The following is a 27801-nucleotide window of genomic DNA, read 5'->3' on the forward strand; positions in this document are numbered from 1 at the left end:
CCCTCTAAGCTGAGTTAGTGTGAGCTAGCTCAGTTTTTTAGCCTCCAGCTCACACCTTTTTGTCTTAGCTCAGGAAGGAGGGCTCCAGAGCAAACTAATTTATGCAGTAGCCAAATTGCTCGCTCACAACTTTAATGCCAGTGGCTCACAAAGTAGAATTTTTGCTCACAAGACTCCCCAGCTTAGAGGGAACATTGCGGGTGACCCTGTCGCACATTCCTCAATTCTCTCCCCCACCCCCAAGCAAGAGGGGACTGTAAGGTCAGTGATGAAAGACTACTGGTTTTTTCTGTCTGAACGAGTAGATAATCCCAAGCCATAGATGATGTAAAGGTTCCCTGTGCTCGGACCATAAACAGATCAGACGGGGAGGTGAATGAATCAGTGGTCTAGAAAGAAAGCAGAAAGAACCTTAACCCAACGGCTACGAGGTGGTGGAGAAATGGTTTAAACAAAGAAATAAGCATACGTAAATTATCAGATGTAACCATCTTATAATAAAACTGCAATGTACACTAAAATAATTTATTTCTTCATTCCTGTACACGTTTATCTTTACAAGTCTGTATCGGTATGAGGAAGACCCTCTTGATGAGTACCTGGGCTTTGGGGAGGGGGGCAAGAAAGGGTTTTTTTATCTAATGAAGGGACCAGGTACAACACAGCCAATGGTCAAGTTGAAAAAAAGAAAAAAACCCAAAATGAATAAGAGGCACAATCCGTGTGTAAAGCCTTTGTTGCCATGCCCGATGCTGAGGAAAACCAGAGCATTTTTTCATCCCAGTGGGACCAATCTTGTCTCTCTTTGTGCTACTGAGGTACCTCTGAGGGTTACACCAAGCCGCCCATCGGCTTTCCCGCCATCTCCTTCAGGGAGCCCTATCTGTTTTTACGCTTCTCTTTTTTGCTTCGGCTGCTCACGGCTCCATTCGTGGTCGGCGGCGGTGCCTGCGTGGCCTTGGCGTGGCCCGTAGCTTTCAAGTGGTCAAACAGCTTATTCCGCGACTGAAATTCACAATGGCAGGTGACGCACCGGAGAGAAGCTTCATTCTGGTAGCAGAGAGGCAAACAAAACAAAGCCATTTTGCTAGTATTAGCACGGAACCTCCTTTGGGCAGACTGTAAAAAAAAAATGTCACTAAGCCCGCAAGCATCGATTTGTGGTGTCAGTCCAAAGACTTTCCACTCAAACAGCCACTTGTTTAAACTGAGCTAAAGGTAAAGGTTCCCTTGCTCGAAAGCCAGTCGAATCCGACTCTAGGGTTGCGGTGCTCATCTCCGTTTCAAAGCCGAAGAGCCAGCGCTGTCCGAAGACGTTTCCGTGGTCATGTGGCCGGCATGACTAAACACCAAGGCGCACGGAACGCTGTTACCTTCCCACCGAAGTGGTACCTACTTATCTACTTACAATTTCTTGCTTTCGAACTGCTAGGTTGGCAGGAGCTGGAACTAGAGACGGGAGCTCACTCCGTCATGCGGCACCCTCAGGTCTCGAACTTCTGAACCACTGACCTTCCACAGCCTGCAGTTCAGCGTCTTAACCACTTGAGCCACCGCAGCTCCTTAAACTGAGCTGCTGCCCATCAAAAGCGGCTAAGCTAGGCAAAGCACCTGACCTGGATGGCCCAGGCTCGCCTGATCTCCTCAGATCTGGGAAGCTAAGCACGGTCGGCCCTGTGGAGGCCCAAATCACAACGGTTGCCAGGTCAGCATTCCCCCACCTTCAACCGGTCAGACAGCTAGTTCCCTACCTTTCTCCCCGTGACTTAGCTACAGTGATCCATACAACGTTCACCTCCAGGCTGGATTACTATAACTTGCTTTACACAGGGCTACCCTCGAGACTGATCCGGAAACTTCAGAAGGTGGCAGCAGGTGTCCTTACAGGGATTACATCAAGAGCATATGTTCTACCTGTGCTGCGCCAGCTGCACTGGCCTCCGGCTGAATACCGGATCAAGTTCAAGGTTCTGGTTTTGACCTTTAAAGCCCTCTGCGGACCGGGACCAACGTATTTGCAGGGCTGTCTCTCCCAATAACTCCCCTGAAGCGCCCTGTGCTCTTCAGATCAACACCTGCTGGAGGTCCTCGGCCCTCAGCCAGGGGCAGAGCTTTCTCAGCTCTGGCACCAGCCTGGTGGGGCACTCTCCCAAGTGGGATCCAGGCCCTGTGGGGTTTAATGCCATCCCGCAGGGCCTGTAACCGTGGAGATGTTCCGCCAGGCCTATGGTTGAGGCGACAGTAAACCATCTACACTGGGCCTCCCCCGCCCTGCTCCGTCTATCGTTCCATCTACTGTGGCCGACTCCTTTGCACGTGTTCTTCCGCCCATGGACCACATGCGGTTGGGTTGGAATCCGTTCACTGTGTTAACAGATCGCCATCTACTGGTTGCTAATTAAGTATCCGATGCCTTCGGTTTCAAATGACTTCATGTTTTTACTCCCTATTCATGTTAATTGATCATGTTTATATTTGTTGTACCCACTCTGAGCCTGCTGTGCAGGGAGAGCGGGCTAGAAAATGAATAAAATAAATACATAAAGAAGACGACCTCTACTGGATCAGAGCAATAGTCCATCTAGTCCCGCATCCTGCCTCACACAGGGGCCAACAGGTTCCTCTGGAAGGTCAACAACAGGGCATGGAGGCCGAGGCCTTCCATTGATGTGGCCTTCTGGCTCTGGGATTCAGAGGTTTAGTGCCTGAATGTGGAGGTTCCCCTCAGTCACTGTGGCTAGTAGCCATTCAGGGCTCTTTTTGTAGCAGGAACTCCTTTTGCATATTAGGCCACACACCCCTAATGTAGCCAATCCTCCAAGAGCTTACAGAGCTCTTCTTACAGGAGCTACGATAAGCTCTTGGAGGATTGGCTACATTAGGGGTGTGTCGCTTAATATGCAAATGAGTACCTGCTACACAAAGAGCCCTGCGTTATTCTCCATGAATCTATCTAATCCCATTTTAAAGCTCTTTGTTCCCATGGCCATCACTACATCCTCTGGCAGCGAATTCCACATTTTATTCACTCTCTGTGTCGAGTAGTATCTCCTTTTGACTGTCCTGAAGCTACTGCCTGTCAGCTTCACTGGATGCCCTCAAGTTCAATATTTTGGGAGACGGAGAGAAAAGTTCTCTTGGTCAACTCTCTCTACCCCATTCATAATTTTACAAACCTCATTCTTAGCTGTCTCTTTTCTAAACTGGAAAGTCTCAGAGTCTTCTGCCTTTCCTCATAGGGAAGGCAATCTGGTTGGTACTTGGTATATCATTGTACGTGTGCGTTCGCTGGGGTGGCACACAGGGCATACAGTGGCCATGTGGCTCCTTTCACTGATGGTGATTGTGAATGGAGCTCTCCCTCAGCCACAGCATAAGCACTGTTACTTTAAAACAACTTGACTGGCCAATCAGTTTCACCAGAGTGACCTCAGTCTGATCGCCATCATTTAAGGATGAAGGTTTTTCATTTAGGAACATAACGTAAGAGAAGCCAATGTTGGATCAGGCCAATGGCCCATCCAGTCCAACACTCTGTCACACAGTGGCCTTTCTGTCCTATAATTTATACTTTTAACTCAACCTGGGCCCGCTTGTGGGAAGGGAGGGATAGAAATTGAACCAGATAAACAAACAGATAAATAAGCAAACAAGCTTCTGAGCAATCCGCCACAAAAGGTTTTTTTTTTTTGGGGGGGGGGATACTACTACAGTGGATGTCAAATGTATTCTGCTATTCAGAATGAGCACCGAGGGGTCTAAAACCTTCATACGTACCACGATTTGAGGCTCTGAAGAACTCCTTGCAGATGTTTTCTTCGTATCTTTTGCTTTCTTCCCTTTAGTTTTCGGATTGCTGAAAGGGGGGAAGGGAAAAAAAAGAGGCTCTTAGTCGTCTGCCTTCCCTGCACTGTACGCAAAAGGAAGCCCTGTTTCCAAGGGAGGGGTTTAAACAAGCAAAATCGACGGGACCTCAAAGTAGTTCATGTTGGTCGGACGGTGCCCCAATTGCCCTTTCATTATTCACGAAGCTCATTTAGCTTGAACGCAATCTTCCACATTGCACGGGCGGCGATTGCAGCAATATCTTACATGTCTGATCAGTGGAGGAGGCAACTCGCCTAACCCTGCAAATGGCCCCATCCTATGCAGTCCTGTACACCGTCAAGCACGTGCCGTTCTGCCTGGAAACGTGGAAGCTGAAAAATGGGTAACTGCCAGAAGAGGACGAAATGGAGGCTCCAAGGACTCGGACGGATATCTTTTGTTGAGGAAAAGACAAAAGGTGGAAACTGGGAACATCTGGGTCAGCCCTTGGGGTGAGCAATCTGCTCCTCCCATTTTCGGTGACAAGCCCTCTTTCAGCTTAAGCGTGGTATGTGGAGAGGATGAGGCCCAAGTCACCACAGCAAAAAAATAACTGCAATGCAATCGGGGCTGCAGCCTGCATTGGGGCACTGAGGGCAGTACCCCCCTATCGAATCTGCAGCACCCCCACTGAGCTGTAGCCCAGCCTGCAATGGTGAGAGGGGGCAGCAGCTTCCTCATCATCCTCATCCCCTTCGCCGCCAGTCCCAGCGGTGATTGCAGCAGCCACGTTTCCCCACGCGGCCACTTCTGCTTCCTCTGTTGATTTTCTTCTCCCCACCCCCAGGCACGGCCAGAATCCTTCTGCTCCCTCCCCACCCCACAGCATCCTGGGAGTTGTAGTTTTTAGGCACTAGTTTGCATGCTGCTGGAGGAAGGCGGGCGAGCAAATGGGGAGAGGGTGGACAACTTTTCTTTCCGTGCCAGAGGAGAGTTCATTTTTGGACCAGGAAAAAGGGGAGACTCAATCAGGCGGCATGGCTCAACGGAGAGGCTCGCAGGGCTGGAAAAACCAGCTCACCCCAGGCGCTGTTGGGTCCCCCACCAGCAATACAAATATAGCAAGGACTTTTAAGCCGAAGAGGAGGAGGAGAGGATATTGGATTTATACCCCGCCCTTCACTACCCAAAGGTATCTCAGCGTGGCTTACAAACTCCTTTCCCTTCCTCTCCCCACAACAGACACTCTGTGAGGTGGGTGGGGCTGAGAGAACTCTGACACAAATTGCTCTTTTTCAAGGACAGCTGTGCCAGAGCTTGTGACTGACCCAAGGTCATCCAGCCAGGTGCAAGTGGAGGAGTGGGGAATCAAACCGAGTTCTCCCAGATTAGAGTCCGCGCACTTAACCACTGCACCAAACTGGCTCACCTAAGGAGGAGAGTTGGATGCGACAGGCCCAAGATCTCAACCTAAGATATGAGGCGGTGCTTACCAGAATTGCTCACCTCAGCTAGAGATGGGAACGCCTGGGAGGTGGGGTAGGAAAGGAGTTTTGTCAGTCCCCATCCCCCAGACTTTTCTGAATTTTTCTGTCCAGGATATCTGAACGACAATCTTCTCCCACACTTTCCTGCCCGGGAATTAAGATCACTGGGAGAGGCCCTCCTGACTCTCCCACCAATCAGAGACGCTTGTCTGGTGGGTACGTGAAAGCGGGCCTTCTCCACATCAGCCCCACGATTACGGAACAATCTCCCCAGGGAGCTGTGCTCGGCCCCCTCTCTTCCAATCTTTAGGAGGCAGCTTAATACGGTTTTATTTGTGGCTGCAGTCATATACTTACATTTTCACCTCTGTTTCTGGTTCACTGGTGGGAGCTCCGTTTCCCCCAGTACTTGCTTCTTCTGGGCTGCGGCTTTTTTCGGCATTCTCTGATGCTTCAGCCGCATCATCCCGGTTGGCACTGCTGGCCTCACTCGCCTCATCAGCTTGATCGCCTGTGCTCTGGTCATCGAAGGGGACTCCCCGTGCCTGGTTGAAAAGAAATGCAAATGTACATGAAAGACGGCTAGGAGGACAAACACACTCTGTTACGTGGAGGTCTAACACAATCACAGTGAGCAAGATCAAAAGCCTTCTGACATATCTGTAAAAGCACTCTGTTCCAGGTGTGATCCATAGGTTCTGAAGCCTTTTTGGATACCCAGCAGGACCAACCAGATGCAGGTGCCGCTCAATTGCATGGAGAACCAAAGGACAGCACCCAGAAGCCAGCCTTGAGCTTTCACCCATCAGTCTAGCAGTGTATATGGAGGCCATAACACATGCCAAAGTCTTTAAGCTGCGGCAGGTATCAATGACGTTGCTAGTGCTTATCGGAGTCCAGAAGCCTCTAGTGTGGGGAGGGGCTGTGGCTCAGTGGTAGAGCATCTGCTTTGCATGCAGAAGGTCCCAGGTTCAATCCCCGGCATCTCCAGTTAAAGGATCTGGTGACGTGGAAGACCTCTGCCTGAGACCCTAGAGACGGAAGGTTAAAGCGCTTAGGGCTCTTTAGCTTGGAGAAAAGACGACTGAGGGGTGACATGATTGAGGTTTACAAGATTATGCATGGGAAAGAACAGGTAGAGAAAGAGGTACTTTTCTCCCTTTCTCACAATACAAGAACTCGTGGGCGCTCCATGAAATTGCTGAGCGGTCGGGTTAGAACGGATAAGAGGAAGTCCTTCTTCACCCAAAGAGTGATTAACACATGGAATTCACTGCCACAGGAAGTGGTGGCGGCTACAAGCATGGACGGCTTCAAAAGGGAATTAGATAGGCATATGGAGCAGAGGTCCATCAGTGGCTATTAGCCACAAGGTATAGATAGGGACTCTGGGGCAAGTGATGCTCTGTCATCTTGGTGCTTTGGGGGGTCAACAGTGGGATGTCTTCTAATGTCCTGGCCCCACTGGTGGACCTCCTGATGGTATCTGGTATTTCTGGCCACTGTGTGATACAGAGTGTTGGACTGGATGGGCCTTTGGCCTGATCCAACATTGGCGTCTCTTATGTTCTTATGACTGCCAGTCTGACTTGGATGGACTAGCACTCTGATTCAGTATAAGGCGGCTTCGTGTGTGTGGCTTAAGTGACAGGAGACCATGCCTAGGTCCAGCCAAGACTCACAGTGGGAGCTGAAGAGATTCATGACAAGGTCTGACAACACAAGGGAGGAAGATGGGGGAAATATCTTTTAAGGCAGATGACTGAGATCTGGGCCAAGGTCTGCTCAGTTGCAGGTATTTCGCCTGGGTGTGGACAGAGGAACAAGAAGAAGAAGAGCTGGATTTATACCCCGCCCTTCGCTCGGGAGTCTCAGAGCAGCTTCCTCTCCCCACAACAGACACCCTGTGAGGCAGGTGGGGCTGAGAGAGCTCTTTCAAGGACTGCTCTTGAGAGAACAGCTCTGAGAGAACCGCGACCAGCCCAAGGTCACCCAGCTGGCTGCATGTGGACGACACCAAAACTGGCAAGGCAAAAGGCTCTTGGTCCTTAGTTCATAGCCTGTGATTAGTTGTGGGGGCCAACAGATCCAAGGCTAATCCAGGCTGTGATATAATGTACTGTAAGTCTTTTTTCTTCTTGTGTTTAAAATGTATTTCATATTCTACTTTGGGACCCAACTGGGGAAAGAAGAGGGGTAAAAATACTTAAATAACTCCAGTCTTGTTCAAATCTAACTGCAGGTGTGATAGATGAGAACTGTGACAAAATCAAAGTTAAAAAGGGACGCATAAGCACTGCATTGTGGGGCACTGCATTGTGGGAACGCAGTCGTCACTTCTGGAAGTTGGAATACAGGACAGAAAATTAGCATGAAGACCTACCATCATGGGTTTTTGTTTCTTTCTCTGCTTCTTTGAAAGCCTGTAAAAAGGGAAATGGACATTAAGATGTCAATACTTCTCATTTCAACATCTGAGAATATAACACTCTTTTTTTATTAAGGAAATTTTATGCCTCCAGAGGCCTAGTTGAGGTGGGTTACAAGCAATGCTCCCTCTAAGCTGTGGAGTCTTGTGAGCAAAAATTCTACTTTGTGAGCTCCTGGCATTAAAGTTGTGATCGAGCGATTTGGCTGCTGCATAAATGAGTTTGCTCTGGAGACCTCCTTCCTGAGCTGAGACTAAAATGTCTGAGCCGGAGGTTAAAAAACTGTGAGCTAGCTCACACTGACTCAGCTTAGAGGGAACACTGGTTACAAGTAAAAACACCACAAAATCATTACACATTAATATAAAAAAAGAAAAGAAACCTCTAAGGAATCAGTCAGGGACATAAAAGAAGCATAAAGATACTCACAAAACAAATCTCGGACCAGAAGCAGCTCTTAAACAGTTAATAAAATAATACCCCTCAGTTAAAAGGCTGGCTAAAAGGCAATGTTTTGCCTTTGCAGCTGGAAGACGTTATGATAGGCGCCAGGCGAGCCTTAAGGGGGAGGGAATGCCAAAGGCAAGGTGCCACCACTGAAAATGCCCTGTGTGTAGATGCCCTCTGCCTCACCTCTGAAGGCAGAGGCACAGAGAGTACGTCCAGGGAGGCAGATTTTAACTGGTGGGCTGGACAGTGCAGGAGAAGATGGCCCTTCGGGTACCCTGGCTCCAACCCATTTAGGGCCTTAAAGGTAAGAGCCAGTGTGTGGAATTGAGCCCAGATTCCTGGCACGTTTCTTTAGAGAAGGAAGTTTATGGGTGTTTGCCAAGAGGAACACGGTGGACTGTTGAGTGAAGTGGGACCCAGCCTCAGGGTAACACCACAAACACACCAGGTGCAATTCAAGAAGAAAAGAAGAAGAGATGGGATTTATACTCCGCCCTTCACTACCCGAAGGAGTCTCAGAGCACCTTACAGTCTCCTTTCCCTTCCCCTCCCCACAGCAGACACCCTGTGAGGTAAGTGGGGCTGAGAGAGCTCTGAGAGAACCCTCTTGAGAGAACAGCTTTGAAAGAACTTGTGACTGACCCAAGGTCACACCAGCAGCTGCATGTGGAGGAATGGGGAATCAAACCTTGGTTCTCCCAGATTACAGCCCATGCTCCTAACCACTACACCAAACAAGACAATTACACTCTTCAAACCATTTACAGAACAGAACTGCAGAGATAATCTAATACAATTTTATAAAACTATGCATGTGGAGGAGGAGGAGGAGGAAGAGGACAGGGAGAAATACTTCTCCTCTCCCAACGAAGCCGGTGCGTAATAGACTCAGGGCAAATAAACAATGAGTAATTCAACTGTGGAATTCACTGCCAAGGATGGCTGCTAGTACAGATGGCGTTAAAAGGAGATCAGGCCAATTCATGGAGGAGAGGTCCACCGACGGCCATTAGTCAAGATGACTAAGAAGTGCCTCCAAAGCCAGAGGGCATCCTCTGAATGCCAGTGTTAAGAGGCAACACTACCATAAACACAAACACCACCCACCCCTTCTGTGGCTCACATACCTCGCTGCTCTCTCATATAACTCATTACAAACCTATCCTGCCTCTTATCAATCGTGGTCCTCAAGATGACAGACAGGAGCTTCCCAGGAGGTCTCCCATGCCGGAACAGGCCTGCTCGGCTTCATCAAGGTTGTACCATACCCGATGAAATGCCCTGGAAAGACGACCTGAAGCAGACTCAGACCAAACTGTTCTCGTTTGCTGGGAATCAGTAATTAACATGTTTTTACTGTATCAACCATAAGCTCTCATCGATTATAGTCTACTTTGCCGGAACACCATCTGATTCAGCAAGCTCTAGCCCACAAAATATGCTGGAATGAAAGCTGCTTCATCTTTAAGGTTGTCCTGTTTGTTGGTGATGCAGCCCAAAAGGGCAATCCCATGCAAAGGTACTCTGGTCTAAGCCTGTATCCTACTCCTTCTGCAAAGCCAACTTTGATGCTTCCCTCAAGCCTATGGAGCCTTCCACCAACTTGTGTCTCTTCCACCAACTGTTTAGACTGAAACAGCTTGATTCAACTCCAGTAGCACCTTAGAGACCAACGAGATTTTTGGGGTATTTAAAACTCCCTTTGTTGGATCATTGTATCTCAGACTGGAGTTACTGCGCACAGTTCTAGCACAGTTCAGTTCAGTTTCCCTTCCGTAATGAATTATACGGGGATTCCGGGTTCTTTTGTAACAAGCTTTTGTCTATTGTAATACATACTTTTGCATGGGTATTTCTTCCTCCTCCTCTTCTTTAGCTTCTAACTCATTCTCATCAGCTGCAGCGAGGGAAAATTCTTCCTCCTCTTCCTCCAGGTGCTGCCGTAACAAGGCGACCATCTCCCGATGCTTTTTGGATTTTTCATGGTTCTTCATGCTGCAGAGAGTTGTCAAGACATTTGATGAGACCAAGTTGGCCTGAGCGCTGGAATAGCTGCGCCGGTTTCGTCAACGCAGGCTGCAGTCTTGCATACAACTACCTTAGAGAAAGCCCCACTGAAATCAGTGGAGCTTAGAACCAGGCGAGCGTGTACAGAAATGCATGTAAAGCAATCAGATCAAAAGGCCAGTTTCCTGGGGGGGGGGGGACTCACGCTTTTTCGGTCTTAAAGGATTTGTCACAAGCAACGCAGTACAGATCATCATAATATTCAGCATCGTCTGCCTCGTCATTCTGTTTGTCTGGAAAACAAAAAGGAGGCATCTCATGCAAAACACAGGAAAGATTCTCAGAGCCCAATTCATGTTAACTCAGAAGAAAGTCTCACCATGGAAAACCGGAAAATAAATCCTTGGGGGGAACACAAGAACATAAGAGACGCCAATGTTGGATCAGGCCAAAGGCCCATCCAGTCCAACACTCTGTGTCACACAGTGGCCAGAAATACCAGTGCCATCAGGAGGTCCACCAGTGGGGCCAGGACATTAGAAGCCCTCCCACTGTTGACCCCCCCCCCCAAGCACCAAGAAGACAAAGCATCACTTGCCCCAGAGTCCCTATCTATACCTTGTGGCTGATAGCCACTGATGGACCTCTGCTCCATATGCTTATAGAAAACACGGGGGGGGGGAATCACCCCTGCCCCCTCCGCAAACTCTTCCAGACGCTTCACCCCTATAACTGGAAGCCTGTCTGTACCTTCTTGCCCTTCCTTTGGCTCTTGAGATTCTCCGTCCTCCTCGCTGTCGGACCCGTCGCCAAACTCCTTCTCATACTGGGCTTCCATTTGCTGCAGCTCCCGCTCGAGATCCGACATGGTGATCCAGCTCTGCTCTTTATACTGCTCAGCCAACCTTTGAGGAGCAGGGCAAATGGAGAAGCAGAACCTTTAGGACAGGCTTTATTTACCTCGTATTTACCTCTCTGTTTAGCATATGGAGGCGCCGGTCTTTGTACAGAGCTGATGAAGTGGTAAAACTGTTCCTGGACTCTACCACTTCAAGCACGCGGGTGAGAGAACTGCACGACTGAAGTCTCTTCCATAGGTTTTTAAAAGAAAAACTCCCACCCTGACCTGGATAGCTCAGGCAAGCCCAACCTCATCAGATCTCAGAAACTAAGCAGGGTCGACCGTGGTTAGTACTTGGATGGGAGACCTCCTTGGAATACCAGAGGTGGGAGGCGGGGGCAGGCTTTATTCAGCCACCTCTCTGAATATCCTCCAGGCCCCCAGTAGGGGTCAGGTCGCCAGAGGGCGCCAGGACTTCCAGGTACGCACACACACACACACACACACACACACACAAACATGAATTTTTAAAAAAAAAATACAAAAAAGAAAAAGAAAAACTCCCTGGATACAGAAGACTAGAAGTTTGCAGAATGAATTCTAGCCTTTGCCTTGATATGTTAGTTTTATACACATCTTGTTTTTCCTCACTGTGGGGGAATGGTCCAGAACGGGACACATTTCCCCCTCTTCACTAGTGTGACCTAGACAAGAATGCATTTGGTTTCGTGTACATCAAAGCAGGCAAAAAGATCCATACAAATGTAATCTACATAGATATATAAAACCAGTGCAATAAAGGATTATATTATTTACCTTATACTGTGTTATGATTTTTCTTGGTTTGTAAATTAACTTTGTTTTGCAATTGATTTGCTTCTGATGAAGTCTTGATACGAAACCAAGCGAAAGCTGGCTGCTTTGTAATGATTGTTCCACTGCTATTATGATTGTTCCACTGCTATCAGCATTATAACTTGTAGTGCTCTATTATATATCACTGAGATATTGTATATTTTTGGCTATTATGCCTTGTATGTAATTTTGTATATTTCTCATATAGTAAAAGTAAAGGTTCCCTGGCTCGAAAGCCAGTCGAGTCCGACTCTAGGGTTGCGGTGCTCATCTCCATTTCAAAGCCGAAGATCCAGCGCTGTCCGAAGACATTTCCGTGGTCATGTGGCCGGCATGACTAAACCCCAAGGCGCACGGAACGCTGTTACTTTCCCACCGAAGCGGTACCTATTTATCTACTTGCAATTTCTTGCTTTCGAACTGCTAGGTTGGCAGGAGCTGGAACTAGAGACGGGAGCTCACTCCGTCATGCGGCACCCGGGTCTCGAACTGCTGAACTACCGACCTTCCACAGCCTGCAGTTCAGTGTCTTAACCACTTGAGCCACCGCAGCTCCCCTGATATAGGGATATAGTACCTGACATAGTATGATATAGTCTGATATAGTACCTGGGTATAAAAGTGATTGTATTTGCTTACATATCTGAGTACTTGAGTGGGTTTACCATTCTGTTTTCCCCAGTTTGCGGTTTCTATACCACTGCAGGGCACAAGCGGTAGGAGGGTCAGCAGAGGTGAAAGGGAGCACATGAATGACTGCTACGTTGGCATGAGCGCTCCGGCCATACTCTTGTCAGCACTATGACCTTAGCACACTACAGCCGTTTAGTGCTGCAACATACAGCGAAATGCAACTATTAGCTCTCAGAAAGTGGGAAATCACTGAGCAACCACCACAATCCCTGCCAAGTGGCAGAATCACACTACACTCCGTACGCACTGCAGTGAGTGCACCTACAATCTATGTACAGTGCACATTTTGGTTTGCACGTGAGCTGAGTTTTTCTCATGTTACATTCAATGCTGACGTGAGAGTTCAGCCCCCGGCACTGTTCTCCAGTTATTTTTGAAGTGAACATGTGTTGGCTTTCTCTTACCAACAGATGTACGTGTGTTCGAAATAATGTGGGAGCAGGGCTTCTGTGTGTCTTGCCCCCCGGGGGGAAAAATCTACCACTCATTGTTTTCGTACTTGGCTTGCTTCAGTTTCTGCTGCCTGCGGAGCTCCTCCACTTTCTTGGCCTTCTCGGCGTTCTGCTCTTCCAGAAGCTTCCGGTGGGCCTGGACCCGCCTGTCCCGCTTCCGGATGAAGGCCACCAGCTCGCGGACCAGCTCGTTCCTTTCCTTCCTGGCTTTGTCGCGGGTTTTCTTGTTCTCCTTCTCCATCGCTCGCTTCTCCCAGCGGTTCGAGGCCTGCCGCGTGTCGTACTCTTCCGTCCAGGCAAAATTCTTCCGCGTGCAAAAACTCTGCCAGTGAGCGTAAAAGCAGTGGACTACCTAATCGGAAAGAAGAAGAGCATGAAAAGAAACAAGCCGACACAAAAGAGGTGAGTATGGTGCGGTGGTTACAGTGTCAGCCTAGGATCTTGGAGACCCGGGTTTGAATCCCCACTCTGCTATGGAAGCTTTCTGGGTGACCTTGAGCCGGTCACACACTCTGCCTAGACTACCTCAAAGGGTGGTTGTTGTAATAAATATATATTACATAAGTATGTGATAAATAGAAAGCTACGGGCCAAAAGGCAAGCACACATTTTACAGGGCTTCTTAGCAGTCAATTAGATCTATGTTGAGTTTACCTGCATACTAACCTGCACTACAGATAACTCTGGTATGGGGTAGTGGTTAGTCTCTGAATCCACGTACCCCTAGAACAGTGATGGCGAACCTTTTAGAGACCGAGTGCCCAAACTGCGACCCAAAACCCACTTATTGATCGCAAAGTGCCAACACGGCAATTCAACCTGAATACTGAGGTATTACTTTAGAAAAAACAACTCATAACATTAACTTAAGATGATTCAAACATAGTAAGGAAAGCAACCCCAAATGCTTTCATTTACTTAAAATTATTTGGCAGAGAATTCGACACTTTAATGATAGTCTGGGCCTGGCTGGGGCGATGGCACGCATGCCCACAGAGAGGGCTCTGAGTGCCGCCTCTGGCACCCGTGCCATAGGTTCGCCACCACTGCCCTAGACGTTGACCTAGATGGTCAACCTCTAGATGGTCATTACCTCTAGGTCTAATGCTACCTCGTAATAATGTTCAAGATGGGTAGTCTGTCTGTAGCAGGAGAAAAGAGCAAGAGTCCAGTAGCACCCCAAAGACTAACAAAATTTGTGGCAGGGTGAGTCACTTTGGTGAGTCACTGCTCGCTTTTTCACTTCTAGCTGTATCTGAAGAAGTGAGCAGTAACTCAGAAAAGCTCATCCCCTACCACAAATGTTGTTAGTCTTTAAGGTGCTCCTGGACTCTCGCTCTTTCCTCTGCTGCAGGATGGACTATTTCTGTAGTAACTATCCCCCCAATACTCAGGTGTTAACAATCCTTGTCTTATTTAGGATGCAACCCTACGCACACTTAAGGTAAAGGTAAAGGTTCCCTTCCTCGAAAGCCAGTCGAATCCGACTCTAGGGTTGCGGTGCTCAACTCCGTTTCAAAGCCGAAGAGCCAGCGCTGTCCTAAGACGTTTCCGTGGTCATTTGGCCGGCATGACTAAACACCAAGGCGCACGGAACGCTGTTACCTTCCCACCGAAGTGGTACCTATTTATCTACTTGCAATTTCTTGCTTTCGAACTGCTAGGTTGGCAGGAGCTGGAACTAGAGACAGGAGCTCACCCCGTCTTGCGGCACCCGGGTCTCGAACTGCTGAACTACTGCCCTTCCACAGCCTCAGTTCAGCGTCTTAACCACTTGAGCCACCGCAGCACACTTACACGGCAGTAAAGCCCTGCAGCACGGAGACCAGCATTAATACAATTCTGTCGCATTCATTATATAAGGGTGACGTTAAGAGGAACAGGGCCTTAAGGAGCAACTCAGTATAAGCAGCTGCCAGAGGAAAAAAATCTTGAGTGTTGCCAGAGACTCCACTGCTGCCAGGTAAGAACATGCGGCATCTACAGCTAGCCACAATTTGCACAGTCATTCTAGGCTTCTCCTGGCAGGATACTTCCCTTTTACACCCACTCTACTCCCAAGAGGAAGCACGGTGACCTCTTTAAGCAGGAAGAGGCACACCCTGGAGACACAGACTTAGGAACAGAACAAGCTTTGACGGAGGCCACTGTAGCCCAGGTGTAAATACAGACAGCCCAGGTATAGATCAAGATAGTTTGTAAGTGAATCCTCCTCAGATATCAACTTGCTCAGTGGACCACTGGACTTTAGACCACTCAGCTCAACTCTACATTGGCATACTCCTTGCCTCTCTGAGAGTGGACGTCTGCTTGAAGGCTGACCCCCTAAGAGGTCTGGGGTCAGGTGCCCCAACTCTATACATCCCCTCCGTTTACAATCCCACTGGAAGTTACAGGGCTTGGTTCTGTGCAGACATGCAGAGGAGCTGGCTGCGTCTCCCACCAATCCAGTCTCATTCATTTCATTACATCTGTAACAGTTTTAGTTACATGGGTGAATCCTGGACATACATTTTTATTTTGTTTTTATTTCCCAAAATTGATATCCCGCCCTTCTGCCCCCACAAGGGCCACCGAGGCAGCTGACTAATTAAAACACAGATAAATGAGTACATTCTAATAATCACTGCCGAGAAAAAAGGAGTTCTTTAGCAGGCTTCAGTGGGAAACTAAACTATACATCAGTCCTTGAAAACTGTCCAGAAACTCAGTTCAAGACTTACCATGTCATAGTCGCTCTGAGAGTCTCCAAAACTTGGAAATTCTTCAGCGTCTTCCTCGGGCATGGATTCCATCTCTTCTTTTGCAATCATTTCAAAGACGTGCCGATACACCGCATAGAAACCCTAAAAATAAAACGTTATGTTTATCTACAGAGAAAACCTGGTTCCGATGCACACAGAGAGAGAGTGTGCTGTTTAGTGGTAGGAGGAGGTGGAGGAGGAGGAGATTGGATTTATACCCTGCCCTTCACTACCTGAAGGAGTCTCAGAGCAGCTTACAATCTCCTTTCCCTTCCCCTCCCAACAACAGACACACTGTGAGGTAGGCGGGGCTGAGAGAGCTCTCTCAAGAAGTGCCTTTGAGAGAACAGCTCTGAGAGAACTTATGACTGACCCAAGGTCACACCAGCAGGTGTATGTGGAGGGCTGGGGAATCAAACCCAGTTCTCCCAAATTAGAGTCTGCGCTCTTAACCACTACACCAAACTGGCTGTCTAAATAGTTAGATTAGGATCTGGAAGATCCCAGGTTCAAATACAGCCAAGGAACCTCGCTGGGTGACCTTGGGCCTCTGCCACACTCTCAGCCTAATCCACCTCACAGGGCTGTTGTGATGGGAATAAAGGAGAGGAGAGTGACATCAACCACTTACAGTCCACATTGGGAAGAAAAAGCAGGGCACAGATGAATAAATGGGGTCATTTTTGTGAAGCGACCACACAACCTTTGACAGATCAGAAAACACTGTCCCCTGTGGTGAGTAAAAATTCTCCCTAGGCAGCCAGTTATCGATCCTTCTTACCTAACTTTAAAAACATTCCTGTTTATGTCCACACCCACACCGGCAGCCCCCTATCAAGTTCTACAGCATGCACAAAATTTGTGACTCCGTGGTACACCTACATGTGCTGCCAACTCACGTCTGACTTATGGGAACTCTATGAATCAACAACCTCCAAAACATCCTGTCATTGACAACTTTGCTCAGGCCTTGCAGACTGCACGGAGTGTCACATGTATGACTATCTGCCCACCGGGCAGAAGTCTTGGGTGTGTGCTCGGTGCAAGGAGCTCCTGGTTCTCAGGGAACGTGTGTGCTCCCTTGAGGCCAAGGTGGCTGACCTGGAGAAGCAGAGACAGTCAGCTAGGTGCACATAAAAGACTCTCGGGGACTTGTTAGATACGTCCCACTCTGGATCTGGCAGCCCCGCTGCTGTCAGGGAGCATGAGGGTCTAGGGGAAACAGGGCACCATGCTGAGGATAAGGGGAATGTGCCCTCAGAAGGGACCTCTTCCCCAGCTGGTGAGCGGGTATCCTTTTGCACCAAGGAACCATCCCTGGGCAGGGTGGGAGGGGGGCTCTTGGTAGTGGGTGATTCGATCCTTAGACAGGTAGACAGCTGGGTGGCGAACCCGCGTACTGACCGTATGGTGACTTGCCTGCCTGGTGCGAAGGTAGCGGACATTACGCGTGTTTTAGATAGGCTGGTAGATAGTGCTGGGGAGGAGCCAGTGGTCGTGGTGCATGTCTGCACCAACGATGTGGGGAAATGCAGTCGTGAGGTCCTGGAGGAGAAATTTAGGATGCTGGGCAGGAAACTTAGGTCCAGGACCTCCAAGGTAGCCTTCTCAGAAGTGTTACCTGTTCCACGCGCAGGGCCGGAGAGACAGGCAGAGATCAGGAGTCTCAATGCGTGGATGAGACGATGGTGTAGGGGGGAAGGGTTCAGGTTGGTTAGGCACTGGGATTCTTTTTGGAACAAGAGGGAGCTGTACAGGCGAGACGGTCTCCACTTGTCCCGAGAAGGAACCAGGCTGCTGGCGCTTAAAATCAAAAAGGTGGCAGAGCAGCTTTTAAACTGAATATTGGGGGAAAGCCGACAGGAGATGAAAAGTCTCTGGTTCGGGTTGGCTCATCTGAGAGAGGTGAGGGGGTACCGGTTGCTTTTCTACAGGGAGGTGGATTGAAATTGTCCACAGAGGCCATGGCTGGTGACATGGACTGCCGGACAACGACTCGAGATAGCAAGAGGAAGGATGCAGGCTTAACTTGTAAGGGAAATTACAGCTGTTTCTATACAAATGCTAGAAGTGTCCGAGGTAAAATCGGGGAGTTGGAGTGCTTGGTGTCGGAGGGAAAAATAGACATTGTGGGTATTTCTGAAACTTGGTGGGATGAGGAAAATCAGTGGGACACAGTGATTCCCGGTTATATATTATATCGGAAGGATAGGGGGGGAAGGGTTGGAGGTGGGGTAGCTCTGTATGTCAGAGAGGGTATAAAGTCTAGAAAGATTGAGAGGCTAAGTGAATTGGATTCGCTTCTGGAAGTTCTATGGGTTGAAATAGGGGGGCCAAAAGGAAACTTAACACTGGGAGTTTGTTATCGCCCACCAGATCAAAAGATAGAGGAGGATTATAAAATGATGAATGCCTTAAAGATAGCAACTAGACAAAAACACTGTGTAATAATAGGTGATTTTAACTACCCACACATTGATTGGGTCAATATGTGTTCTAGCCGGGAAAAAGAGATTGAGTTTCTAGACACTCTAAATGACTGTGCTATGGAGCAGATGGTCACGGAACCTACCAGGGGAGAGGCGATCCTTGATTTGGTCCTAAGTAACACTCAAGACCTGGTGAGAGATGTAAAAGTGATTGCACCGCTTGGAAACAGTGATCATAATGTTGTTGAGTTCATCATTTGTACAAATAGAGAATTGGCCAAAAAGACTCACACAACCATTTTTAACTTTAAAAGGGGTAATTTCTCTGATATGAGGGGACACGTGGGGAGGAAACTGAAAGGAAAAGTAGAAAGGGTCAAAACAATTGGGGAAGCTTGGGATCTATTTAAAACTACGATCCTAGAAGCTCAAAAAATATATATTCCGCAGGTTAGGAAAGGCACAAACAGGTATAGGAAAAAGCCTGCATGGTTAACAAACAGAGTAATGGAGGCTGTAAAAAGTAAAAAGAATTCCTTTAAGCAGTGGAAAGCTAGTCACAGTGAGGCTGATAAAACGGAACACAGGCTATGGCAAATAAAATGCAAGTCTGAGGTCAGGCAGGCAAAAAGGGAATATGAGGAGCATATAGCAAAAAACGTAAAAACCAACAATAAAACTTTCTTCAAATACATTAGAAACAGGAAACCAGCCAGGGAGGCAGTGGGGCCCTTGGACGACCAAGGGGTAAAAGGAGTATTGAAGGATGATAGGGAAATGGCTGAGAAGCTAAATGCATTTTTTGCCTCCGTCTTCACTGTGGAAGATGAGAAGTGCTTGCCCACTCCAGAACCACTGATTTCAGGAGGGGTGTTGAAAGACCTGAGTCAGATTGAGGTGACGAGAGAGGAGGTCCTAAAACTGATAGACAACTTAAAAACTGAAAAATCACCAGGCCCAGATGGCATACATCCGAGAGTTCTGAAAGAACTCAAATGTGAACTTGTAGATCTCCTGACAAAGATATGTAATCTTTCCTTAAAATCTGCCTCCATTCCTGAGGATTGGAAGGTAGCTAATGTCACTCCCATCTTTAAAAAGGGTTCCAGAGGAGATCCGGGAAATTACAGGCCAGTCAGTCTGACGTCGATACCGGGTAAATTGGTGGAAACCATTATTAAGGAAAGAATTAGTAGGCACATAGATGAACAAAACCTATTGAGGCAGACTCAGCACGGTTTCTGTAAGGGAAGATCTTGTCTCACTAACCTGTTAGTGTTCTTTGAGGGGGTGAACAAACATGTGGACAAGGGGGATCCAATAGATATTATTTACCTTGACTTCCAGAAAGCTTTTGATAAAGTTCCTCATCAAAGGCTCCTAAGTAAGCTCAAAAATCATGGGATAGAAGGACAAGTCCTTTTATGGATCAAAAACTGGCTAGTTCATAGAAAACAGAGAGTGAGTGTAGGTGGGCAATTTTCTCAGTGGAGGGTGGTAAGCAGTGGGGTACCGCAGGGATCAGTACTTGGTCCACTGCTTTTTAACTTGTTCATTAATGATTTGGAGATGGGAGTAAGCAGTGAAGTGGCTAAATTTGCGGATGATACAAAGTTGTTCAGGGTGGTGAAAACCAGTGAGGATTGTGAGGCACTCCAAGGGGATCTGTCAAGGATGGGCGAGTGGGCGTCAACATGGCAAATGGGGTTCAATGTGGCCAAGTGCAAGGTGATGCACATTGGAGCCAAAAATCCTAAATATAAATACACATTGATGGGGTCTGAACTGGCAGAGACTGAGCAAGAGAGAGATCTTGGAGTTGTAGTGGATAACTCACTGAAAATGTCGAGACAGTGTGTGACTGCAATAAAGAAGGCCAATGCTATGCTGGGGATTATTAGGAAGGGTATTGAAAACAGATCAGCCAATATAATAATGCCCCTATATAAATCAATGGTGAGACCTCATTTGGAATACTGTGTGCAGTTCTGGGCACCACACCTTAAAAAGGATATTATAGCTTTGGAAAAAGTGCAGAAAAGGGCAACTCGAATGATAAAAGGGTTGGAACACTTTCCCTATGAGGAAAGGTTAAAGTGCTTAGGGCTCTTTAGCTTGGAGAAAAGACGACTGAGGGGTTTATAAGATTATGCATGGGAAAGAGCAGGTAGAGAAAGAGGTACTTTTCTCCCTTTCTCACAAAACAAGAACTCGTGGGCACTCCATGAAACTGCAGAGCGGTCGGGTTAGAACGGATAAAAGGAAGTACTTCTTCACCCAAAGAGTGATTAACACATGGAATTCACTGCCACAGGAAGTGGTGGCGGCTACAAGCATGGACGGCTTCAAAAGGGAATTAGATAAGCATATGGAGCAGAGGTCCATCAGTGGATATTAGCCACAAGGTATAGATAGGGGCTCTGGGGCAAGTGATGCTCTGTCTTCTTGGTGCTGGGGGGGTCAACAGTGGGAGGGCTTCTAATGTCCTGGCCCCACTGCTGGACCTCCTGATGGCACTGGTATTTCTGGCCACTGTGTGACACAGAGTGTTGGACTGGATGGGCCTTTGGCCTGATCCAACATTGGCGTCTCTTATGTTCTTATGTTCTTAAGGCTGTGGATTCCTTTACTAAGTCAATCAATCTCCTGTTGGGTCTTCCTCTTTTCCTACTGCAGCAGAAAATACTACTTTATGTACTTTCCAGCATTCAAATTCTGCCTTTCTTTTACAAGAGATCCCAAAAGGGCTTATGCGGGATTCTCTCCAGTCAGGGATGGGACTCCAACTCCATAGCCTGCTACACAGCAAACAGAGAAATAAGTTTGTTTAAACTGAAAGAATGACAGTTGAATTTTGCTCATGTCTGGGCAAAGTGAAGGGCAAATGTCGGCTTAGGAACAAGCTTTCCTCCAGGTCCAAGTCATCTTGAGACCCTAAAGGTCTTCCCTTGGCGTGAAACATACAAAGTGGCTCACTTGTTTGAAACACCTATAATCAGCTCCTTTGCAACGCCCCGGCTCTTCAGTTGTGGTATGCTTTAGAAATCAAGAGTGCACAGGATGATCCATGAGGGACTGGTGTGAGGAGGGACTTGCAAATAAGTCTATACAAGTTACTAGTCCACAATATTTTCCCACTAGCCTCTGCCCATACATGTGGCCCTCTGTGGCACATTGACTGCTTCAAAACACCAGCTATTCTACCCAAGCAGTCCTGGCTGATCTCCTCGAGGCAGGTTTTATTCACCCTAGGTGAGCTACTCTCAACAGCATTGCTCCTGATTTGGGGGGGGGGGTGTCCTATTGAGATATATGTCAGAGTGATAGAGGTAGCAAGCAGTTACTACAGATCAGTTTGATCTGTTTGTCAGACCTAGCTGTCATGCTAGTAATCATGTAATTACAGCCAGGTGTTTCTAGCAGGTGTTGCTCTTTCAGGTCTTGTTAGAGTTAGTGATTACATCACCTTGTTAGAGATTGGCTGGGGTTTAGCATAATAGCTATCAGCTTAGTAAGCTGGTGGGGACTCAGTTCTCATAGACTAAGGCATGACATGCTGTTCAACAGCCTGTAAATATCTCTGTATTTATAACACTGTATTTATAACACCTTTATAACTATATAAACTCTCTGTGCACCTTCATAACTGGTCAGTCTCCCGCTTCTTATTTACAATACCCAATAGGTCCTTCCTCTTTGTGAACTCTACCACTGTATAACTTCTGCTCCTTTCCCCTGCTTTTGGAGGGCGACTCTGGTTTACCTTTTCGTCATCTCCGTAGCCAGAGTAACAGGTCACAGTGAAGAAGCGCAGGATATCCAGGCTGTCATCCCGGTATTCTCCATCCACCCCGCCTTTCAACAGAGCTTCTCTGTGATTGTCATACCTAAGAAGGGACAGAAAAACAAGACGACACAGCCTGGGATTACAGAAGCTTTTCAGTCCACAGAGAAAGACAACTAGAGGTCTTTGAATCCTCAAGTACCAGCAGTGCATTCCTAAGCAGACTTGCACCCTTCTAAATCCATTGAAGTTAATGGTCTTAGAACAGTGTAACTCCATTCATTCATTCAGAGGACTGCGGAAGACAGGAAGGCCTGGCGTGATCTGGTCCATGGGGTCGCGAAGAGTCGGACTCGACCGCTTCTGGGTTGCTGCCACTGAGCCACAAGCTACTGTCATGCCGCAATCCCCATTCAAATCAATGGGACTACTTCAGTGTAAATGGTAGGCATTAAGATGACTCTTGGAAGAGGAAACTCAAGGTCAGCAGTCTGAATCTGCCAGAGATCTTGGACCTTACCCCCCCTTGGCAGTAATTCCTATGTGTTCAGGAGTGGGGAGGGAAGGAAAGAAAAGGTTGCAATTGTATTTATTTTTCAGTGGCTAGAGAGCGAAGTCCAACATAGTTATCCAAGAATGGGTCACCTTCAGGTTAGACACCTGCAATGAGCTCTTTGCGGGGCTGCCTTTGAAGGCAGTCCAATCAATATAATCCTAAAGGATCACCGACTCCCACTTGAACCTGACAGTTACGACCTACATCTGAGGCCCTGATCCATGCGCACTTACCTTCAGAAGGGAGACAGGTGGTTAAATAAGGACAGGGCCTTTTCAGTGGTGACCACTTTCCCTGTGGAATGCCATCCCCATAAACTTCCACCTGGTGCCGAATCTCACACACCAGGTTATGGCTTTTCATTTGGATGGGCCAGTTTGAATGGTTAGCTAGGAAAACTGTGGAGCTTTTCGCTACTGCTTTTGCTGCCTGTTGCTGTTTATTTACTCTTGGTTTTGCAAATCAAACACTGAAATTTTTAATTTTATCTGTTTCTCACAGCCGTTAACCAACTGTAATAATTTTAATATCTGCTGAGGGTCTTTTAGGGTACCCACCCCCTTTTTATTACTTGTTCTTATGGGATTTGGTTTTGCACTGAATTTTGTTGCCGGTACATTTTCATGCTGGAGACCACCTTGGGATTTTTTTTACAAATTAAGAATGCAGCATATAAATACGTTGGCCTTTAGTTTGCAAGACATGAGCAAGGCTATTAACGATAGAACATTTCGGGGGCCGTTAATCATAGGGTCACCATAAGTCAGAAGAGACCTGATAGCACATAACACAGATGCATATCAATATATTACATGACTAGTGGCTTAGAGATCGAGCTACAAACCAAAGGCCTTGGGGTCAAATCTCCGTTCTGCCAGGATCTCCATAGGTAAGAAATCACTTCAGCTCAGCCCTCCTTCTCCAAATTGAGAACAAGCGGGGGGGGACCCAATGAAGCTGATGGGCAGTAGGTTCAATGGTATAACAACACAGGGGGCAGCAATGAAATGACAATATACAGAACAGTTGCTGCAAAGTGCACACAATTATAAGAATAATAGACAATGATTAAGCTATAACACTGATGAGCTTCATGATGTTTAATCTTTGTTCTTAACAGCAAGGCACCATCAAACAAAGGATGATGACATCAAGATGAACAGACAGGGATGAACTTCTCGAGTTACCATTCGTTTCGATGACTCTTTATCATACAGGTCTCAATTCTGTATCCATGTACAATAAAATAACTGCTGGATATTCTTGAATTCAGAGTCTTGACTTGTTCGTCCGATTGAAAGGTTATACTTGTTAGCTAAGAGCTTTGGAGTAGGCGTCTGAATTCAAGAATATCCAGCAGTTATTTTATTGTACATGGATACAGAATTGAGACCTGTACGATAAAGAGTCATCGAAACGAATGGTAACTCGAGAAGTTCGTCCCTGTCCGTTCATCTTGATGTCATCATCCTTTGTTTGATGGTGCCTTGCTGTTAAGAACAAAGATTAAACATCATGAAGCTCATCAGTGTTATAGCTTAATCATTGTCTATTATTCTTATAATTGTGTGCACTTTGCAGCAACTGTTCTGTATAATAATATCAGGCTGAACAAAAGGAAATACTACTTTACACAGAAAGTGACTAAAATGTGAAATCTGCTGCTAGAGGATGTAGTGATGGCCACAGGAATAAACAGATCCACAGAGGATAAGTCTATCAGTGGCTACTAGCCACGGTGACTGAGGGTAACCTCCACATTCAGAGGCATTAGTCTACTGAATCCTAGAGCCAGGAGGCAACATCAGAAAAAGGCCTCGGCCTCCATGCCCTGTTGTTGGCCCTCCAGAGGAACTAGCTGGCCACTGTGTGAGACAGGATGCTGGACGAGATGGACTACTGATCTGATCCAGCAGAGATCTTCTTATGTTCTCAAGAGTCCTACCTTGCAGGACTGTTGTAAGGACTGCTGAGATGATTTGTACAAAACACTTGGGCTTGGATTGTATGATATGCAAGTACTGCAACCAATGCTTTAAGCTGTCGAGTCTTGTGAGCAAAAATTCTACTTTGTGAGCTACTGGCATTAAAGTTGTGAGCGAGTGATTTGGCTTCTGCATCAATTAGTTTGCTCTGTAGCCCGCCTTCCCGAGCTAAGGCAAAAATCTGTGAGCCGGAGGCTAAAAAACTGTGAGCTAGCTCACACTAACTCAGCTTAGAGGAAACACTGACTGCAACATTTGTAGAAGGGAACTTCCCTACCTTCCCATTCCAAATACTGCAGCCTGCCACATCCCCAAAATACTTCTCCTGGTGGTCAGTATACCTGCCTCCCCAGAAGGTGAATAGTCAAAACCTGCCCTCTCCTTTTCCACAAGTGGGAATGCCTTCCGTTTGCAGAAAAAGCAACCAAGATTTAAGCCTGCCAGTATGCCTACAATCTACACCAGTGTTTTTTGTTTTATTTAGGAAGCAACTTCTGTAATAAACTGCAGGGCAAGGGACTCTATTAAATTGCGGGCCGCTACAGAGGAGGTAAAGGCCTCCCTGACTTACCAGGCTCGTTCTTGCGGATCACTTAGTACGTCATACGCTGCTTGGATCAACTTGAACTGTTCGGCCGCCTCCTCAGCATTTTCTAGGTTCTTGTCTGCAAAGACACAGCAGCAGAATTGAAGGCATAGATACAAGTCAGAAACACACACACAGGCTTCAGCGTGACACCAAGCGCCCTGGCACTGAAGGACGATTGAGAGGGCGAGGGCGGCACTCACTGGCACAGCCCAAGGACATACGAAACGGGCATATTTTATGGAACGGATGAATAGCTATTATAGAACCATGGGGCACCATAAACTCCTCAGAGAGCAGTGTAGTAAAGCACAAAATCATGGCGCTGGAAGGGGCCATACAGGCCATGTAGTCCGACCCTCTGCTCAGTGCAGGATCAGCCTCGACCACCCCCTGACAAGTATTTGTCCAGCCGCTGCTTGAAGGCTGCCAATAATACATTGTTCAGATGATTCGATTGCTTTGGGGAGAATACAGAAAGAGTTGCAAACCCAAGCACCTTTTCAACGCAAACAAAAAGAGGCAGGAATAGAATTCATCCCTCCTATTGAAAAACCCATCTGGGCTGAAATGATCACACACAAATGGATTCTCACATGACCAGCCACACCGAGGCTATAGCAGAGAGAGGCTACCACTTAGAAAGGAAACCAAATTTTGCTGAGGATCAAAATCTGGTGATGTTTCATTGCAGTGCTGTTACTGAAACTTGATTTTGTGGGACCCTTCGAAAAAATCCAAACCTCCGCTTTAGACTCCTGATGGTGAATTTTAAGGCGACCTAAATTAGGGCTAGCATATTCTGTAAAGCAAAAAGGAGGACACATTACCCAAGTGACTACTTCAAACAAGTGATCACTATGACAAGCCTCATTTGAAATACCTCTGCTATTTAAGCGGTGATAATTGCTACTAATTAGGAATATTCCTAACCTTCCAACCGTCAAAGAAGACATTTTCATCCATTTTTTTAAAAAAGAGCTCGAAAGAGGATGGCCACCAAAAAAAAGAGGACATGTCCTTTGAAAGGAGAACATCTGATCACTCTAACATAAATACTTTTTTCACAATATATTTCAAAACAAAGAATCCCATAATCTTCTATCACATGGTAATACAAGAAGACAACACTCAACCTCCCCCGCTCCGAATGCTGTATAAAATATCCTGCACAATTATTGTCTTGGAGTCAAAGATCTGCATATGGCCCTGTGTTTGCTGCCCAGGGCATTCTGGAGTAAGACCAGGGTAAAAGTATTTCGGCAGACAGAGACAGAAGAAGCACAAGAGAGGAGGAGGAGGAGGAGGAGGAGGAGAAGAGATTGGATTTATACTCTGCCCTTCACTTGGAGTCTCAGAGCAGCTTACAATCTCCTTTCCCTTCCCCTCCCCACAACAGACACCCTGTGAGGTAGGTGGGGCTGAGAGAGCTCTGACAGAAACTGCTCTTTTTCAAGAACAGCTGTGCCAGGACTATGGCTTGCCCAAGGACATTCAGCAGGTGCGAGTGGAGGAGTGGGGAATCAAACCCAGTTCTAGCAGATTAGAGTCCGTGCACTTAACCACTACACCAGTCACCAAACTTGTGACTGACCCAAGGTCACGCCAGCAGCTGCATGTGGAGAAGTGGGGAATCAAACCCGGTTCTCCCAGATTAGCGTCCACTCTCCTTACCACTACACCAAAGAGAAGACTGCAACCAGCCCAGTTACTATGAAAGGCTTTAGGAAGATGTCAAAGGCACTGATCAAACCCACGTTCCACTGGCTCCACGTCATCACAACACATACCTTGCTTGCCAGCTGCAGCTATTATGTATGACCTCGACTGGAACAATTCATTCCCCAGCTATGTAGACACCCTTCCCCATCCTGGACGAAGCCTAGAGTGGTCAATTCCCAGCATCACATGCTCCATTAGGAATGTTTACGACTTTTCTGGAAGCCACCGCCACTAAACCTGTAGTCCTCCAAGTTCCTAAAAAAACCTACCCCTCTCCCATGTCTCTCCAAACAGAAATCAAACGTTTCGGAGGACTTAGTGTAACTTTACATACGTAGGCTGCCCTGAGCGCTATGCTTTCTCAGTCAGATCCTCAAACCAGACAGGCTGCCATATTCCGGGTTTCAAAAAAACTGGATTAAGCCAATGTACACCCCGAATCATGAAAACCGACCTTTTCTATGGGTCAAGCAATTAATTCCCGTGACTCCTTCCACATACTTTGGGAAATTTGGCCGGGGGGGGGGGGAATCTAATCCGCTACTAGCAATCTCCCACTCTCTTGCCCCAAATGGGAAGAGGATCACTAAGAAGCATTAAGGGTAAGAAAAGAAGGAGGCTACAATTCAGAAGAAAAAGAATTAAAAGAGACGGGAAAACAAGGAGAGCAACCCGCCGTCTCCCCTCCTCGCCCCGCAGAGTCAGAAGGAAGTTCCCCCACGGCGCACCCAGGCCCGGCTCCTACCTGGGTGCCACCGCAGTGCCAACCGCCGGTAGGATCTCTTCAGCTCTTCCTCGCCCGCGTCGCGTTTCACGCCCAGCACTTCGTAGTGACACTTCATCCTCGGAGCCCCTCGCCCGGAAAGGCGGCCGGAGCCCCGCAGCCGGCTTTGCCCTCCTCGGCCGGCACCCGCGTGGCGGTCCGGACAGCCGCAGCCGGCGAGGGGAGGGAGGGCGCGAGGCCGGAAGGAGCC

At 47.5% G+C, this 27801-nt stretch overlaps 1 protein-coding gene and 1 non-coding gene across 2 annotated transcripts; one reads left to right on the top strand and one right to left on the bottom strand.

Annotated features, from left to right (window-relative positions):
• Positions 1-536: 536 nt before the first annotated feature.
• On the bottom strand, positions 537-27801 carry DNAJC21 (DnaJ heat shock protein family (Hsp40) member C21). The gene is made up of 12 exons (XM_015407813.1): positions 27573-27801; positions 25091-25184; positions 21958-22081; positions 15745-15867; positions 13069-13373; positions 10931-11085; positions 10386-10473; positions 10013-10168; positions 7678-7717; positions 5652-5839; positions 3778-3856; positions 537-1050 (listed from the first exon to the last, which is right to left on the bottom strand). The coding sequence occupies exons 1-12, from the start codon at positions 27667-27669 to the stop codon at positions 880-882; spliced, it is 1620 nt and encodes a 539-aa protein (XP_015263299.1). The 5' UTR covers positions 27670-27801; the 3' UTR covers positions 537-879.
• On the top strand, positions 6213-6284 carry TRNAA-UGC. Its single transcript has one exon. It is a non-coding gene; the product is annotated as a tRNA-Ala (tRNA).

This window comes from Gekko japonicus, unplaced genomic scaffold, assembly GCF_001447785.1.
Source record: "Gekko japonicus isolate JY-2015 unplaced genomic scaffold, Gekko_japonicus_V1.1 scaffold2960, whole genome shotgun sequence".
Classification (NCBI taxonomy): Eukaryota; Metazoa; Chordata; class Lepidosauria; order Squamata; family Gekkonidae; genus Gekko; species Gekko japonicus.

What these genes read in the sequence shown, in the direction of transcription:
- DNAJC21 (XM_015407813.1), bottom strand. Translation starts at nt 27,669, where the DNA reads ATGAAGTGTCACTACGAAGTGCTGGGCGTGAAACGCGACGCGGGCGAG. An exon ending in GCCAAAGGAAGGGCAAGAAG is followed by an intron (nt 10,474 to 10,930) that starts GTACAGACAGGC and finishes TTTGTTTTCCAG; the next exon opens with ACAAACAGAATGACGAGGCA. An exon ending in CTTCAGAGCCTCAAATCGTG is followed by an intron (nt 1,051 to 3,777) that starts GTACGTATGAAG and finishes CTCTGCTACCAG; the next exon opens with AATGAAGCTTCTCTCCGGTG.